The following is a 16,547-nucleotide window of genomic DNA, read 5'->3' as shown; positions in this document are numbered from 1 at the left end:
ATCCAGATATTACATTTGGCAACAAGACTCTCCGATGACAGCCGTCTCTTCCTTTTGTGTCGTTGTTTCCTAAATAAAGCAACACATGGAATTCCTGACGGCAGAAATCAGACTCAGATCCCGAAACCTCTGTCTGGATGCAAGCTTTCTGTTTTGCAAAGGAAACGGCCAAGGGATAAGAAGAGAGAGGGGGAGAGAGGAAAGAGAAAAAGGCAAAGCATTGAGCACACAGACCAGCACGCAGGCTCCGAGGAATAAACAGCCCTCCCGGCGGGCGCTGCATTTCTGAGAGAGGCGCGAGGAGCACGGCCGGGAATTAACTGGGTGAAAACTGCTGCCCCTGTGTCTGAGCTGAGCCGTCCCGCGGCTGCAGAGCCCGGTGCTCCCGGGCAGGGTCCCTCCCGGAGGCCGCCCCGTGTCCCGCGGACGCGCCGCGCTGCGCCCTGGTTCCCGGGGAGCGTTGCCTCCAGCCCGAGCCGAATTCGCAGCCGCCGGGCGGTGCGTGGGGCGCCGCTGACGTCAGGGCCTCAACACAGTTGTGATTGGATCTAATTAGACGCTGCGGCAGCAAATAGACAAGCTCCCTGCGTGGTCGGCTTCAAAGTGGCTGGTGCCAAACAACTCGCAGAGGCGCAAAAGTAGCCGCCCCGCGCCCGCCCGGAGCCCAGACCAGGCGGCGGTCGCGGGAGCCGGGAGCGCTCGGGACGCCCGCGCCCTTCCCGCCCTCGGGGTCCGGGGAGCCGCCTGCTCCGCGCGCCCAGCCCGGGCGCCCAGCCCGGCCCAGCGCAGCCCAGCCCGGCCCGGCGGGAGCGGGTCACCGAGAACCGTCCGGGGGAGAGAGGCAGAGACGCGGCGCGCGCTCCTGCTCCGTCCTGAAGCGTCCGCTCCCGGTTTCCAGCCTCGGAAGCTCCGCGGCGGCGGCGGCGGGAAGGAGGCAGCGGAGGGACAGGTGCTGGAGGCGCCCCGGGCTCCGCGACCGGGTGTCGGCCATGGCCTCGGTCCTGGGGGGCGGCAGAGGCTCCGGAGGGCTGAGCAGCCAACTCAGATGCAAGTCCAAGAGGCGGAGGCGGCGGCGCTCCAAGCGGAAAGGTAAGGACCGCGCGGCGCCGGCCCTGCGTCCACCCGGCCTCTCCCGAGCGCTCCGGGCTGGTCTGTTCTGAGCACTTTTTGGGGCGCTGGCGGGACAGCCCCTCCGTGCAGGGCGCCGGGAGTTCGGATCCCCGTGTCCGTGGTCTGGGGGCTCTTCGCGCGCAGATGGGACAGCGAGCGGCCTCTCACTCAGTGACACGTTTGGGGGGCCGGGACAAAGCGCGGCGAGGAGCCCCCCGTGGACCCCGCGGTCCCCACTCCACGCGGGGCCGGCACAGCCTCCCACCCTCCCAGGGCCAAAGGAAATACCCACTTAAGCCAACGTCCCCAAAGCGGGGGACGAGCCCTCGCGCAGGCTACCCCATCCCAGCTGTCCCCGAGGCAGGGGCGGCGGAGCCCCGTGGCCGCCTCCCCAGATGCGTTGGCAGCTTTGACTCGGTGGGACCCGTCGTTTTGTAAACACTGGGACCCACGGAGAACTTAGGGCTCGCCCTTGGAGAAATAAGCAGAAACGAATCTTTGGAAACAGAAAGAAGCATCCCATTTTGTTAGTGGTGGGGAAAAAAACCCGCAAAGCAGGAAAGGAGGAAAAGCAGCCGGTGACAGTTGCCGCTGAGAAGCTGCCAGGCTGCGCCTTGTTACTGAGATTGCTGGGGATGGGCCGCGGCCAGCTAGGGCCGCACTCACGCCAGGGCTTGTGCGGAATCAGCGACCGCTCCGCTGTGAGCGATGCCCGGTGCCGGCCTAGGCTGCGAGCGTGCGACGGAAAGATGAAAAGATCCTTCCCATGCCGCCTCCTGTCTCCCAGAGAGGAGCCTGTGTTACTGTCGGCTCCTGGGCAGCCCGCAGGAGAAAGTTCAGCTCTTAGCGTGATGTGAAATGTGCTGATATTTTAAGGGAATGTAGAACTATCAAGACGGTTGGGAAAACACAGCTAGCGTTGATCAGCTTTGCCAGCTGCTTGAAAGCAGGAGGCAATAGTAGATGTGTTTGGAGTTGCCCGTGTTTCCTGGAGAATTCTCATCTTTGCGTTGGCCTGAGATGAGTTTCCACCAGACCATTATTTCCTGTGTGGCCTCTACCTGTCACCAGGTCCTTTACTGCCTCCTCCAATAATAGAAATTATCCAGGCAGTCTGAAGCATAAGTGGCAATAGCAAACAGTCGTTGATTATGACCGCACGTCAGACCACGGGGAGGGTGGCCCCACAACTTCCTCTAAAGGGTTCGGAGCCTTTGGTTTCGGGAGGGGTTGATGTTGTGATTCTCCTTTAACACTCAAGCTGCTGCGGTGTGAGCTTGGGATGCACTTTGTGATTTGAAATTATCATTTTGAAACAGACCTGTTAGTGTCCTCCGAAGGTAATGCCAACACAAAGTGGCGTTGCTATTGAGAAAGTCACCGGATTGAATCATGAATGTGACTTTTAAAAGAGGGAAAAAGGAAGCGTCATCTCTGTGCTTCAAGTGTTCACGTCTCCCAATATTTTTTTGCTTAGTCTATTTAGATATTTAGAGTTGAAGAATGTGGAGTAATAGTCCACAATAAAGCAGTTTATAGAAATAGAAACTGGTGGGAAGTTCAGCCTTTCTCCAGATTCACTTGCCTTACCATGAATGGCTGTCGTGCTAGCTTAGAAAGTATTCAATTTAAGAGAAAAAGGCAAATCTGGAGAAGGACTTCGTTTGCTATACACTTAACTTTAGCAATTCAAAATAAAATTCCTATACCAAATAGTACCATACCTTGGCTATTTTGAATATATCAAGTCTCTTGAAATTTTCATAGACAAAAATTGAAGCGGGCAAGGGCATCGGGGATTTGTACACTGATTTCTATTACGAAGAGATTTGTGGCATCGGGGAGAATTTCCCATGGCACCTGGCGGCAGCTATCTTGATAGGAAAGTCAAATCGAATCGCTAAATATTCCATTTTTGGGGAAACGTAACCATGTAGATGCACCTGATCAAATTAAAAGGTGACACAGCCAGCTAAGAGACACGCTAAATAATTATTTGCATTTTACTGGGAATAGATCACTTCATCTACGACACCTAGTTATTACAGATGTTGTTTTTTCTATTTAATCAAAAACCATGACTAGTTTAAATTATGTCCTAATTGTCATGAATCTTAACAACCGTAAATGAACAGAATAACCTCAGCTTTTAAGCTTACCTGATATTAAAACTCTGTACTTGCCACAATTCAAAATCCATGTGTGTATGAGAGACTTAAGGAATTCTAGTGCACTATTGGGTACTGAAGACGCTGACGGAAGTGCAAAGTGAAGGCTCTTTTTATAGGGGAATAAAGACAATTAAGATACATTCTGACCTTGTTGCCTGTGAGATGTGTATTTCCACCTAGCCTAAGGGACAAGAATCATTTTTGAAGATGCATGATAACTTTTAGTTTCCCAGTGTGGTGAAATGTGGTTCCTTCTCTATATGTGCACTCTGAGAGTGACTTTGGCACGATACGCTTCTTATCAAAATGATCTGTGAGCTCTGAAATAAAGCATGCCATAGCTACAGCTGAAGTGTGATCATGACATAATACTTGCATTAAGTACAATCCATCTTCCTGGAAATGATATTCTTGCCTGTGGAAGGTGTATTTTAGTTACCACGCCACAATAGAAGCTGTATGTATCTTTAAAAATAAAAAAATCTACCTTCGTCACAGAATATGACTTTCAGACATTATTTGGCAGGAACCTGCATTTTTCTCTCAGTTAAACTTTAAAGGAAATTCTCAGAATATGTCTCCCCACACATCAATCCTACTTCTGTTGTTTTACTGGGACCTAGTGTACAGTTTTGCATTTTCTGTTTTGTTTTTCAGTAGGGACTTTCTTTTAGAAATTATTCATAAATGGTTTAAATGTTTCATGTAAATGAAAAATGCCAATATTTGACTCTTCTATGGGAGAAAAACAAGCTGCTAAAAAAGAAAAGCTGTGAGAAGGACAGGGAAAACCTCTCTCATTTTTACATCTATGGCAAAGCAACGTTCATGTCCCATGACACACACGAGACACGTCAGTATGTCCGCCTGCCTCATTCAGAGCCGTTCAGAAAATAATAGCGCTTGGAGTTTATGGAGACTCTTACCTGCCGTCACCAAATACCCGTGGAGTTCATTTCTCACAGAGAGTACCAAGAGCTTGCACTTTATTTTATAGTTCTTGGTAGAATTACATGAGGTGATTATGTACAACCAAATCCATATTATGTGGTTATATAGAGTAACATCTGCCTGTATTAGAAAATAACTCAATGTGTAAGTGTTATAAAAGGATACATTTTAACAAAAAAAATAAAAAGGTTTAAAGAATTTTTTGTTAGTATCAGTTCAACCAGGTAGCGAAAGAGGCAGAACTGATCAAAACAGTATAATATACAAAAATAAATCATTTTAAAATATGCCAATAAATCTCCGAACACTGGGATAACTTCAGAGTAATATGTATGAGGAATTTCTTGAATTTTTTAGTTATTCAAACAGTGCAGATATTCTGTTTTATATATCTTTTTCTTTCTTTTGTGAATGTATTTTTTTCTAAAAGAAGCTTTCCATTGTCATAAAAGGCATTTTGCAAATGCAACATTTTTAATCTTCTGCCCATTACTCTGTATAGTGTGTAAAATGACTGAAGTTTCTTTGAAAAAGGCTTTCTCAAGGCAAACATATCTGAAAACAGATTGAGAACCAATCCAAAATCAGCTGGTTCCACAAGGTGCATTGGAGGCTGGCGTTTTAGAAGCGGTGTGTCAATCTTCATAGACTGGAAAGGGGAAGGGGCTCTGTGAGTGACTGGTGACACAGGACCTGCAGTCGCCTGGGGCTGGGCCGGTCGCTTTCGGGCTTTGGCACAGGGCACCTCTTTGAGGCATTTGACAGCAAAATAAGTTAACTTGAAATTCAGGTATTGTTCTAGCATGGTTGTTTATACAGAGTTTTAGCAACTTGAAAATGCATTTTGAGCATGAGGGAGCTCTCTAAAAGTAAAGCCGTGAGTCACGGGAAAGTGTGGAGAACGGGCAGGTTGCTGAATGTTGCGAAATGCAAATAAAAAGTTGGCAAAAGGAACAAAATAAGTCGAGCAGATGGATGGCAGACGCCGGCTTGCTGTGAAATGAAAATCCATGAAAAAATTAATGAAATAGAAAGATTGTGCTAAGGATGAGGGCAGAGCGGCCGTGGGCTCCTCAGCCCCTGCAATGCCACGGCTGTCGGCACCGGTGTCACCCTGGCCGGCGAAGGACACAGCCCCGCGAGGCGGCCGGCGGAGCCCCACACCCTCCGCTTATCTCGCTGGCTGACAGCTCGAGAGGAAGGGCTGGATTTAGTGATAAAATCAAATTGATTCAGCCGGTAACCAGCATCTAATTGTGTGGTGTTTTTTTCCCTTTCTCTTTTTAAAAAATTTGTATTAGTGCCCCTGGTCTCTAGTGACCCGTGTAATAACAGTAATTTGAGATTGCTTCAAGGGCATTAGAGATGATGAGTGAGTTTGAATGCAGAATAAAAATATGGGATTCATGTATCCATCTCTAAACAGGGGTGACTCGCTTCCTGCGGAAGCGCCCCCCAGAAGAGCATTATGCAAGGAAACACAGAAAAGGAAACTGTATTTTTTGAGACATGAAAAGATAACTTACACCCTAAAGTCATTTAATGTTCAATTTCAAAACTATACATGTATATAGTATGATATATATACATACATATTTTATATATATACATGTATATTACTGTGTGTATGTGTATAGGTATATACACGGTAAAGACAGCTGAAACATTTAAGCAATTTTTATACCTGCTTGCTTCTTTTTCCAAAATAGTAGAAAATGAATGTTCGTATTTTTGCAATATGAACAGTTTTGAACAACTTCTAAAACCAAAATTAACTGTAATACTCTTCTTATTTAAGAATATTATTTCAAAATAGATAGTGTAGTTATAAATTTGGTTCTTAATTACGAGCTCACAAGATTTCTAAAAGGATAATTTTCCACATTGTAAGCAAGACTTTAAAAACACTTATTGCCATTTTGAGACAGAATATATGAATAAAGGTGAATGAATACCAAGTGAACTATGAAAAGCCTGGCTGCCCTTCACAGAATATTCAAACTACTGCATGTTGACACCGTCTCTGTGGTTATATGACAGCTCAAGGAAAGCAGCACGGATCTGCACCCCACCTGATGTGTGGCCAAGAAGCCTGATTCATGTTGCTAAGTATTTGTGAATAGAATGAAACTGAATTAACCTCTATCTTTACAATTAAAAGTTTTCTGCTCAGAGAAACAGATGCTCTTAAATACCTGATTTTGCAAAGATGACTGTTTATTCCTAGCTCTTAATGTATTATAACTCAGTTAAGAATGTACCAATATCAGATAAAGACATATTACTAATATTCAAAAACAGAAGAAATAATGCATATACAATTTTTGGTTCACAGGGACAGTAAGGTGCTCTGGTGAGACTTAAGAAAACAGGAAGGGAAGGGTACATGGAGAAATTCAGAGCCTCGGAGCCAGAACCCTCTTCTGCTTGCATAGGTCCCTAGCGCAGTGTCAGGACCTCCCTGTTCAGCAGTTAAAGGTGGGCTTTTATTTACTCATTTATTTGATTTAAAAGGAATGGAGGACGGGGCTATTTTATCTGATCACTTGACTGACATTGTTTAAGCAACACCCGGCTCTGAATCTCCATCTGCAAATTTGTGAGTGAATCTAATTTTCCAGAAACCACATCCAAATATTAGCAACATAGAAACTGACATGTCTGTTTTTCGCGAGATCCACAGTCTCTCCCTCCAGCCCTCAAAATCTGGCCGCTTGCAAAGATAGCAGACTTTTCTGAAGAATGATCTCTATTTGGAAATAAAGAGTTAATCTGAGTTTCCCAGGCCCTCCATATGCACTGTGGATATTTAATCACCTTTTATTCTAGTCATAGGTATTGGGCAGGAAGAGCAGCAAAATAATTACACTGTATTATTTTATTGATGGTGAATGAATACAGTTAGTTCTGGCTTCTGGCAGGAAAATGGCTGGTAAATTCTCTTTGGGTTATAAAATACGTATATATTGAAAATTAGTATCATCTGTTATAAATTTTAAAAATGGTCAATGGTTATTCATTTTTTTAAATCTCAAAACATAGGTCATCTAAATTCCATATTTACATTAAGGAGAGGATTTTATACTTAAGAAATAGTGTCCAATAAATCATTCATTCCTCTAAACAAAGTAGCATGTATGTTTAAGTTTGAAGAGAAATACGATATAAATGCTCAGGTGACTTCGATTTTAATGAAATTTCTTTCAACTCTCTGAGATGAAATTTTTGAAAGCTCTTCTGAGCTGTATACACTTAAAATTGTGGGACTGAAGGTGGCTTTGCCGAGCTGCTGCCAAGGCAGAGGGTAACTAGGACCCTCGTGTTTGTGTCACTGAACAGCTGATTCAGTTCTGATGCAAATATTCACACAGCTGAAGCCTCACGCGGAACGGGGCCACTTTCCTCTCCACACCGTGTAGGAGCAAAACATCCCACGGACCAGAAAGAGAAGCACAGTGGCGGCGATGCAAAGGTGGAAGAGGGTACTTGGCATGTCTAGTGTTAAACACCGGCTCACTCTCACGGATCTCCAACTCAAAGCTGGCCACCTTCATCGCTGCGCGTCTTTTTAACGGTGCCAGCAACAGATCACTCATTTGCAAAGCAGATCCAGGTTTCTCTCTGTGGCTGTTGTTTTGCCATTCGGATCAAAAATAAAACGAACATTGTTCACAGTCTATTTGGGAGTCCTCTTTTCTAGGGTCTCTAGTAGATGGAGTGAATCTTAGGCCCGAATGATGGCTCAACGCCTTCAGGTGATTTGCACATAATGGAAAGAATTCCTTTAAACCCCTTAACCAGGATGTGCTTTGGAGAATTTATCGACTTAATTAATCTGTGCTGCTCCATTTATTTGAGATGAAGCCTTTGATTCTTGTTTCCCGCTGCCGACAGACGGAAGCTCTGCCTCATCATTTTGTAATGTCTTACATGATTTCTCAAATACGACTTCTCAGAGGTGGTATTAAAATAGGATGGGGGACTCAGTTCTCAGAAACTGGAGCCTGCTCCTACCTGAAAATGCGAACCCAAGTCAAATCCCTTTTTATGGGTGAAACCAAACAGGAGTGGAGGTCCTGGCTGTTTCTAAGAAGCAGGATTGGACCCATAGCAGGAGAGTTCGAAGCATGTGTCTAGGGCACCAATAATGATTAATCAAAAAGTGGGTTTTATTAGTTTAAGTCCATCGGAAGTACAAAAATGCCCTCTCTTTAAAATACATGCAATATTTCCTAAAAGTTTAATTGCATTTGAAAAAAATGCAATTTAATAAACATGACAGAAACATCAGAAAAATAGATTTTGACCTCCTCCAAACCCCAAGTCTGGCTGGGCTCACTCATCCCTGTCTGGAACAGATGCTGCGCTCACATCGGGCTTACGGCCGTGAAAAGAGCTGCGTCCTTAGAGGAAGTACCTGCCCTCTTTGTGTTAGACTGCGTTCAGGCCTGAGGACGGAAACATAAAATATATACAAGCCCAGACACTATCTGATGTGTACAATTAGAAAAGAGATTGTTTTTATAAATTTGGGGATCTACAAAAGATTTGTTTTCTTTTTTTAAAAAAATACCTTTTACTATTCCCTAGATAAAGAAAAACATAGGTAGCCTAATTTAACCACAGGCACAAAGATATTTTATTTAAGCTTCAATTCTAAATATTAATACTACAGAGAAACTTTTTAAAGACTATCCAGATTCTCAAAGAATTTAAACAGAGTTTTTAATCCAAATTATATGGTTCAAGGAGAAATGTTGAAAAATCAAATAATTTTATGCTAATTTTTTCTGAAGAAATAATTTTGTGACAAACATCATTGTTGGAGTTGTAGGAAAAGCACCAGGACAAGCAGCAGCTTTTGAAAAAACTCCAAGACAGCAGCACGAGGAATACAGTAATTTTGACAGCCCTGAGTGACACTGAACAGAGGGCAAAAGCTGTTGCCTCTACACGTGTAACAGCTTGGATGTGTAGCAAAGCGTTCTTCCAATGTCCTTACGCGGTTTCCCTCTCAGGAACTGCAGACGGGTATATATTCAGCACCGACTGAAATGCAGGGAAATACTTCTTCAGCATTTAGGAAGATAAAGGCGTTTGTTTTTAAGTGTAAATGCGAGAGTTCATATACTTTTATGTAATCACCTGAGTTTTTAATCAAATTTCTGCTTCAGGGAAATTAAATCCTGACGTGGGCTCTTGTATGTGGGTAATGAATAGAATGCATGTCATTAGCATGTGCACCTGTGTGTTTGTGCAGATGTCTAATATATGCGTGCACCATAGAGGGATGACAGGCTCAAGAGGTAAAGCCCAAAAGTATTTATTCAAATAGAGAATATTGAAATATTAAAAGATTCCCCAGCTCCAGAACAGCAGCAGTCTAACACAAACATTACAAAACTCATGTAGAGAAAGGAATCTTAACTAAACCTCTGAGACCACATGTTCTTTGGGGGCAATGAGAAAGAATGTTGGTTTGTGACTGTGCTTTAGAGGATGGAGAGAAACAGTGATTGCTTGATTGTAAAAATTCCAAAACATCATTGTTTAAAGTCTCCCTTTGTGTGTATTTTGCACCAAATGAAATAAATCTTTTTGTCTTTGCCAGTAATAAAAAATAATCTATCTTCTTATATCATAAAACAAAAGAGAAATAATGACACTGGTAGGAAGGGATGTTAAAGGCAAGAGAGAAAGACTAATTTCTGAGTCTCTTCTTGTGCCTGATTAAAGTTCATCTTTCTAATTAGCTGGACATGGTGGCGTGTGCCTGTAATCCCAGCTACTCGGGAGGCTGAGGCAGGAGAATTGCCTGAACCCAGGAGGCGGAGGTTGCGGTGAGCCGAGATCGCGCCATTGCACTCCAGCCTGGGTAACAAGAGCGAAACTCTTTCTCAAAAAAAAAAAAAAAAAAAAAAAAAAAAAAAAAAAGTTCATCTTTCTTACATTTTATTTTTGTGGCTACCAAGACAGAAAGGACACTTGATTTCAAAGTATGGTGCATGCTATCCACTTCTGCTCTGTTTGCCATTTTGCCTTAAACATTATATGTGTATTTAGACAAAAATTGTATTTGGCATGAGTCTTATTTATTCATGTGTAACTCTGTCTCCAGTGCCTACTATGAGAGAGGCAAAGAGGAAGGTACCACAATGACATGAGAAAAAGATGTGGCTGTGGCCCTTCCTCCTGAGCTCCTGTTGTTTATAGAGATACAGAGGCACACACGTGAAATCCAAACAGGGAACAAAAATAACCTTCCGTGATCTCAACACTGTGTATATACATTAATTATCATCAGATGGTCTTACAAAAACTAGATTTCTGTTGTATTTCCTTTATTATATCAAGTGAAAGTTCTTTATAAAACTAAACCATTAAAATATAGACCCCTTTAGGTTCAAACATTACTATTCTTTTACAATATCAAAATATAATACCTACTCAGTTAAAACCCACTGAGACAATTGATTGCATTTTGTAATAAGAATCTCTTAAAGAAATCATCAGAACACTCTGAGAGAAGGGAACCTTTTCGGGGAAGATTGTGGAGAGACGGGCTGAGCTGCAGTCATTTACACGCAGCAGCAATCAGTGTGGAGTTTGATTTGGGGGTGGCTTCCATGAGCCACCTCTGGGGTGATGACAGTAGCAGGAAGCACACCTTCCGTGGCTCCTGTTCTGTGGCGATACCCGCAGGGGTGGGTGCTGGCCTTGCTTCCATCGTTGTTTGGATTTCTCAAAAACGGGCCCACGATACACAACTCGGTGCTCCCAGAAATCAGCGCAGGGCTGCCTCGCTGTGCGCCATCAGTGCATGTTTGTTGTAGAATTCGTTATCAGATTTACCCTGCATTTACTGAGGGCACTGTCTGGTTTATTTTCGAGTCAGAGTCATGTAAATTGGAGTCTGTCCATTCAGCAAACATTGACTTAACACCTTTCGTTGTCCGTCACTGTGCGACATGGTGGAGATTAAGCAGGAACAGAAGCTCTAGAACAAGTTCTAAAAAAGCCAGAGAGCAATTGTGAATGTGGTTGGCCTTCTCCGGGGTCTCTGTTGAAGACAGTGCCCTTGCTTTCCTTCCCCGGCCCCTCTTCTTGGCCCCTCTCCTGTGCTTCCAGCGTGGGCCCCTGAGGTCTCCCTGGAGAAGCACACCCCTCCCTCCTGAATGCACAGCTGCTCTCCAATCTCCACACCTGCAAGCAGGTCCCAGCTCCCCATCTAGGCAGAGCCAGGCACTGCCCAGGTGCCCAGGCCCCTCTGGCTTCTGACAGCTGAGGGCAAGTGCTACCTGCCTGTCTTATGGAAACCCCGGCAGCCAGGGAAAGAGAGGACGCTGGCTTTCAATAGAGTATGGCATCTTTCGTGACCAGACAGCACCTCTGTGCCTGGAGGTCACATGAAGTAGGATATACACTCATCTGTCTCACGCAATTTACATAGAGTCATCCGTAGAGTCACAGAAGGTGCTGGCAGCGCCACATCCATGCCATACTGCGGATATCCGGAAAGGAGCAGAAAAGGTGACAGGCACCAAATGTGAATGGTGCCTAGTTTCTATGTAGACATGTCTCTTGGTCTTCCTAATCTTACTAGATAACTTTGGAATCACATCTATTACCTATCATCCTTCTATCTACCCTCTGTCTTACTGATCTGTCATCTCTCATCTAAACTATCACCCGTTGCCTCCTTCTGTCATACACACTAAGCAGGAGACATATGTAGAAGCCACACCCCAAGCGCACTGTAGGAAATAAATTCAGTAATATGTGCTGCTTGCCTGGGCTGCTCATTTTTGCCACAGGAATATTGGTTGCAGAAGCTGGGCAGAGATACTTATCTTTAATAGTAGTTAGTTATCTCTCAAAAGTTGAACATCAGGGAAACTGAAAATGTGACTTGCTAAAATGGAAATCGGTCAGTAGGTTGAATGCTGTGTGCTGTGTGTACCTATTCATGCATAGCACATGATGAATTATGCACAGTAGAATTCTGGTATTGGCACCTGTACACTTTACTGTGAAAACATTGTGTGTGCGGTCCAGTATGGCTGAGGAAATGACCTTCACGCCTCCCTCACTGGGACTTCTCTCCTTGGTGTTCCCCAGGACAGCTTCGCCCGAACTTCTCGAAAGGTTAGTGTCTGTGTCAGAGTTCTTACCACTAATGTCAAAACACGCATCTGGGGCTGAGGACATTCAAACTTCAGACACGAGTGCTGTGTGTTGCCTTCTGTCCTGGAATCGGACGTCTTTACTCCTGGCTGTCTCCGGGTGTAGCCCTGGGGTGCCGTTCCTCCGAGGTGGGGTGTGGCCCTGGGGTGCGGTTCCTCCGCCACGGGGTGTGGCCCTGGGGTGCCGTTCCTCAGCCGCGGGGTGTGGCCCTGGGGTGCCGTTCCTCCGAGGCGGGGTGTCACCCTGGGGTGCTGTTCCTCCGAGGCGGGGTGTCGCCCTGGGGTGCCGCCCTGGGGTGCCGTTCCTCTGCTTCAGGGTCCTGGGTGTCTCTTCCTCTGGGCTGCAGGACTCACTCTCGAGTGTTCTTCGTGTGACCCTGAAGCAATGGCTGCGATTTATCCTGATGTATTTTTGCAGGAAGGAATGACGTTCTAATCTGAGTTCATGTCAGAATCAGGCCCCCACACTTGATGGAGAAGAAATAAGTTGAACCACGTGTGTGCCTGAGTCAGGTGACATCGCAGAAACGCTCTGGTTCAGGAGTCAGGGACGTGGCCCCTACTCACAAGTATATGCGTGAAAAATTCATGAGACTGGGTGTGTCCACATTGCAGCACGTTAACCCGGCCAAGGTCAGCAGGGAGGACGTGTCCGGAAGGTTCCTCTGGTTGGTTGGGACTCTCCTTCTCTGCGGGGTCCATGTGCTCAGTCATGTTCTGGAAGGTTCCTCTGGTTGGGACTCTCCTTCTCTGCAGGGTCCATGTGCTCATTCATGTTCTAGAAGGTTCCTCTGGTTGGGACTCGCCTTCTCTGCGGGTTCCATGTGCTCAGTCATGTTCTGGAAGGTTCCTCTGGTTGGGACTCTCCTCCTCTGCAGGGTCCATGTGCTCAGGCGTGTTCTAGAAGGTTCCTCTGGTTGGGACTCTTCTCCTCTGTGGGGTCCCTGTGCTCAGGCATGTTCTGGAAGGTTCCTCTAGTTGAGACTCTTCTCCTCTGCGGGGTCCATGTGCTCAGGCTTGTTCTGGAAGATTCCTCTGGTTGAGACTCTCCTTCTCTGAGGGGTCCCTGTGCTCAGGCATGTTCTGGAAGGTTCCTATAGTTAAGACTCTCCTCCTCTGCAGGGTCCGTGTGCTCAGGCATGTTCTGGAAGGTTCCTCTGGTTGGGACTCTTCTCTTCTGCGGGGTCCCTGTGCTCAGGCGTGTTCTGGACGGTTCCTTTGGTTGGGACTCTCCTTCTCTGCGGGGTCCATGTGCTCAGGCGTGTTCTCGAAGATTCCTCTAGGTTGAGACTCTCCTTCTCTGAGGGGTCCCTGTGCTCAGGCATGTTCTGGAAGGTTCCTATAGTTGAGACTCTCCTCCTCTGCAGGGTCTGTGTGCTCAGGCGTGTTCTGGAAGGTTCCTCTGGTTGGTACTCTCCTCCTCTGCGGGGTCCGCATGCTCAGTCAGCTGTGCCTCGGTGAAGTGCACCCGTTTAGCTGAGTGTCCATTTGGCCCTCAAGTGATAAGAACTAGAGATGAATAACTAATATTTACTGAGCCCTCATCCTGTTCTAACCGCTCCATGTGCATTGCCTCATTTAATCCTCCCAACACCACAAAAATGATGTTTATGGTCTTCATTTTACAGCGATGGCGTGGAGAGGTTACAGCAAGCGCCTGTGGCCACTCATCAGGCATCGTGGCTGTCCACACTCTCACTGACCACACTCTTGCTTAGTAAAGCTCTGCAGCCCCTTCTGAGGTTACATCTTCTTTCCCACCAAGGGTAGATGTGGCTAGGGACCCCGTTTTGAATATGGAGCTGACCAATTGCTTCTTTCCTTTGGTTCTTATTTTGTCGTTTGATGGGACCTAAAGCTCTTCCAGGACTGCGCCACTGTGAGGCTGTGGCTCATGGAGGCAGCGCAGTGGGACCCTGGGCGTGGAAATGAACAGCATCATAACTTTCTGTCAATGACACAGGATGACAGGCAGGTCCTCCTGGTACTGCGCACTCGAGAGCCTCCGAGGCTGCTGGGGTTTGGGGGACTGGCTCCAACAGAGGTGCTTTTGGGGGCTTGATGCATCTGGCACTTGGGAACGAAGACAAACCAGGCAGGAGACGTGCCCTGATGCCTCAGGGAGAGGGTCCTTTCACCTGATCGTGTGAGAGGGTTCTTCAACACCACCAGGGGCACAGATAACGGGTCTTAACAGTTCGAATAATTAGTCAGGCAAGAATCGTCCACCTCGTGGTTCTCCGTGGGCCAGACACAGAGATAGGTGCACCCAAAAAGCCAGCAGCAGAAAGAGCCCCGATGCTGCAGACACACAGGTGCATGCACACACTTTTAATCCTGGCCACGTGCTTTTCAGCTCTACGTTTTCAGCTTCATTTTCCTTACACACCTCTTTAAAGACCCCATTGTCAAATGCAGTCACACCGTGAGGCACTGTGGGTCAGCACTTAAACGCATGAATTTTGTGGGGACACCATTCAGCCCATGACAGGCAAAAGCACAGAAACTCACCTTTGGAAACATTTTCTGAAAACTAAAGCTTAAGGTTAGGGCATGAGCACCCTTTTCCCGGAAAAATTATCTCAACTTCTGTAAGGGCCAGAAAATTCATAAATCCCACCTTCACCCCGCAGAGTCACTGCTAGAGAAACCGCAGCGTCTCCATGGGTGAGAAATGCTTGTACAATTGAACTAACCTCTGAGTAGGTTAAATAATGTCCAGAAAATGCCTCTTTTTTTTTCTCTCTCTCTCTCTAATTTTATTTATTTTATTTTACTTTAGGTGTATACTATATCCAGCATTTCTCCCCATGTTATCCCTCTCCACCCTCCCCAACCCCCACTGTCCCTCCCCTAACCCCCCAAGTGCCCCCAGTGTGTGATGCTCCTCTCCCTGAGTCTACATGTTCTCATTGTTCAGCACCCACCTATGAGTGGTGGGTGTTTTTCTGTTCTTGTGTCAGTTTGCTGAGAATGATGGCTTCCAGATTCATCCGAGTCCCTACAAAGGACACGAACTCGTCGTTTTTTATGGCTGCATAGTATTCCATGGTGTGTATGTGCCACATTTTCTTTGTCCAGTCTATCATCGATGGGCATTTGGGTTGGTTCCAGGTCTTTGCTATTGTACACAGGGCTGCAATCAACATACGAAAATGCCTCTTGATTTCTTTGCCACGCAGTGCCCTCTAATGGGGTTGTTCAAAGCTGAGTGGTTTTATTTCATTTCGCCTTTTGATGTCTCCCTTCCTGGCCATTTGGAAGATGCCCATTTCTCATGAAAGGTGGAGAAAACTACAGTGATTCTAGGAAAGGCTGCTGTCCCTGGGGAGGTGGTAGGCAGATCGTTCTCACCTCCCGCTGACGCTCTTTGCCAGGTTGGGTAGGACCTGCTTCCTAACTCTCTTATGGGGAGGTAAAGAACCCAAAACATATGAACTAAACAGTGTCTCTGTCTTGTGGATTAGGGAAGTTGGCCCAAAGAATGTTAAGTGACTACCCAAGAAAGCTGGATGCATCCATCAATGCTCTTTGCTTAAGAAGGGACCCAGGCCCTGGAGTGGAATGGAACAGGTGGGTTCCGAAAGGCCATGGGGAGAGCACAGGTCCCCAGAGGACAGGAGCACAAAACTCAGGAGCAGATGTCCTCTGGACAATGTAGAGTTAATTGCCACTTAGAAAAGTCTCCGCCAGAAGCTTTTCCATGTTGCTGTTAAGACAGAAATCTCAGGAACAGTGTGTTAGCAGTGGCCACAGAAGCTATGTCACAGGAAGGTGATACACAAGGGCCTTCTGAGGAGGGGCGTCCACTCCCATTTCCAGGAAGGTGCTGAACTGTGTGCAGCCCAGCTCACACCGTCGTGAACATGTGTGCATGCACCTGTGTGTGCATGTGTACGTGTACACATGTGTGTGGACATAGGTAAATATACATGCGTCTAGAGACACACTCCACTGTGCTTTTGCTTAAGTGGCATCAGTAATATACCTTTTTAATTTGAAGGTTAAAGGAAACCATAGAGGTCATTGAACTAAATTCAGATATGCAAACAGCTTCATTTTTCAGATACCCACATAATAAATACATTGAGTTCCAAAATAATTATTAATTCCAGCACAAAGTAAAAATCTT

At 46.0% G+C, this 16,547-nt stretch overlaps 1 protein-coding gene across 1 annotated transcript in view; it reads left to right on the top strand.

Annotated features, from left to right (window-relative positions):
• Positions 1–989: 989 nt before the first annotated feature.
• The window catches only part of ADARB2 (adenosine deaminase RNA specific B2 (inactive)), a 485,894-nt gene continuing 470,336 nt past the window's right edge, over positions 990–16,547 (top strand). The window contains exon 1 of the mRNA XM_012466970.2: positions 990–1,089. Within this exon, the coding sequence (XP_012322393.1) occupies positions 990–1,089 (100 nt within the window). The remainder of the gene's footprint in view (positions 1,090–16,547) is intronic.

The sequence above is a fragment of the Aotus nancymaae genome, unplaced genomic scaffold (genome assembly GCF_030222135.1).
Source record: "Aotus nancymaae isolate 86718 unplaced genomic scaffold, 86718_ANA_hifiasm-v0.15.2.pri h1tg000173l, whole genome shotgun sequence".
NCBI classification, from domain to species: Eukaryota; Metazoa; Chordata; class Mammalia; order Primates; family Aotidae; genus Aotus; species Aotus nancymaae.
The sequence above is the reverse complement of the archived record's forward strand: the minus strand, read 5'-3'. Positions and strand labels throughout refer to the sequence as shown.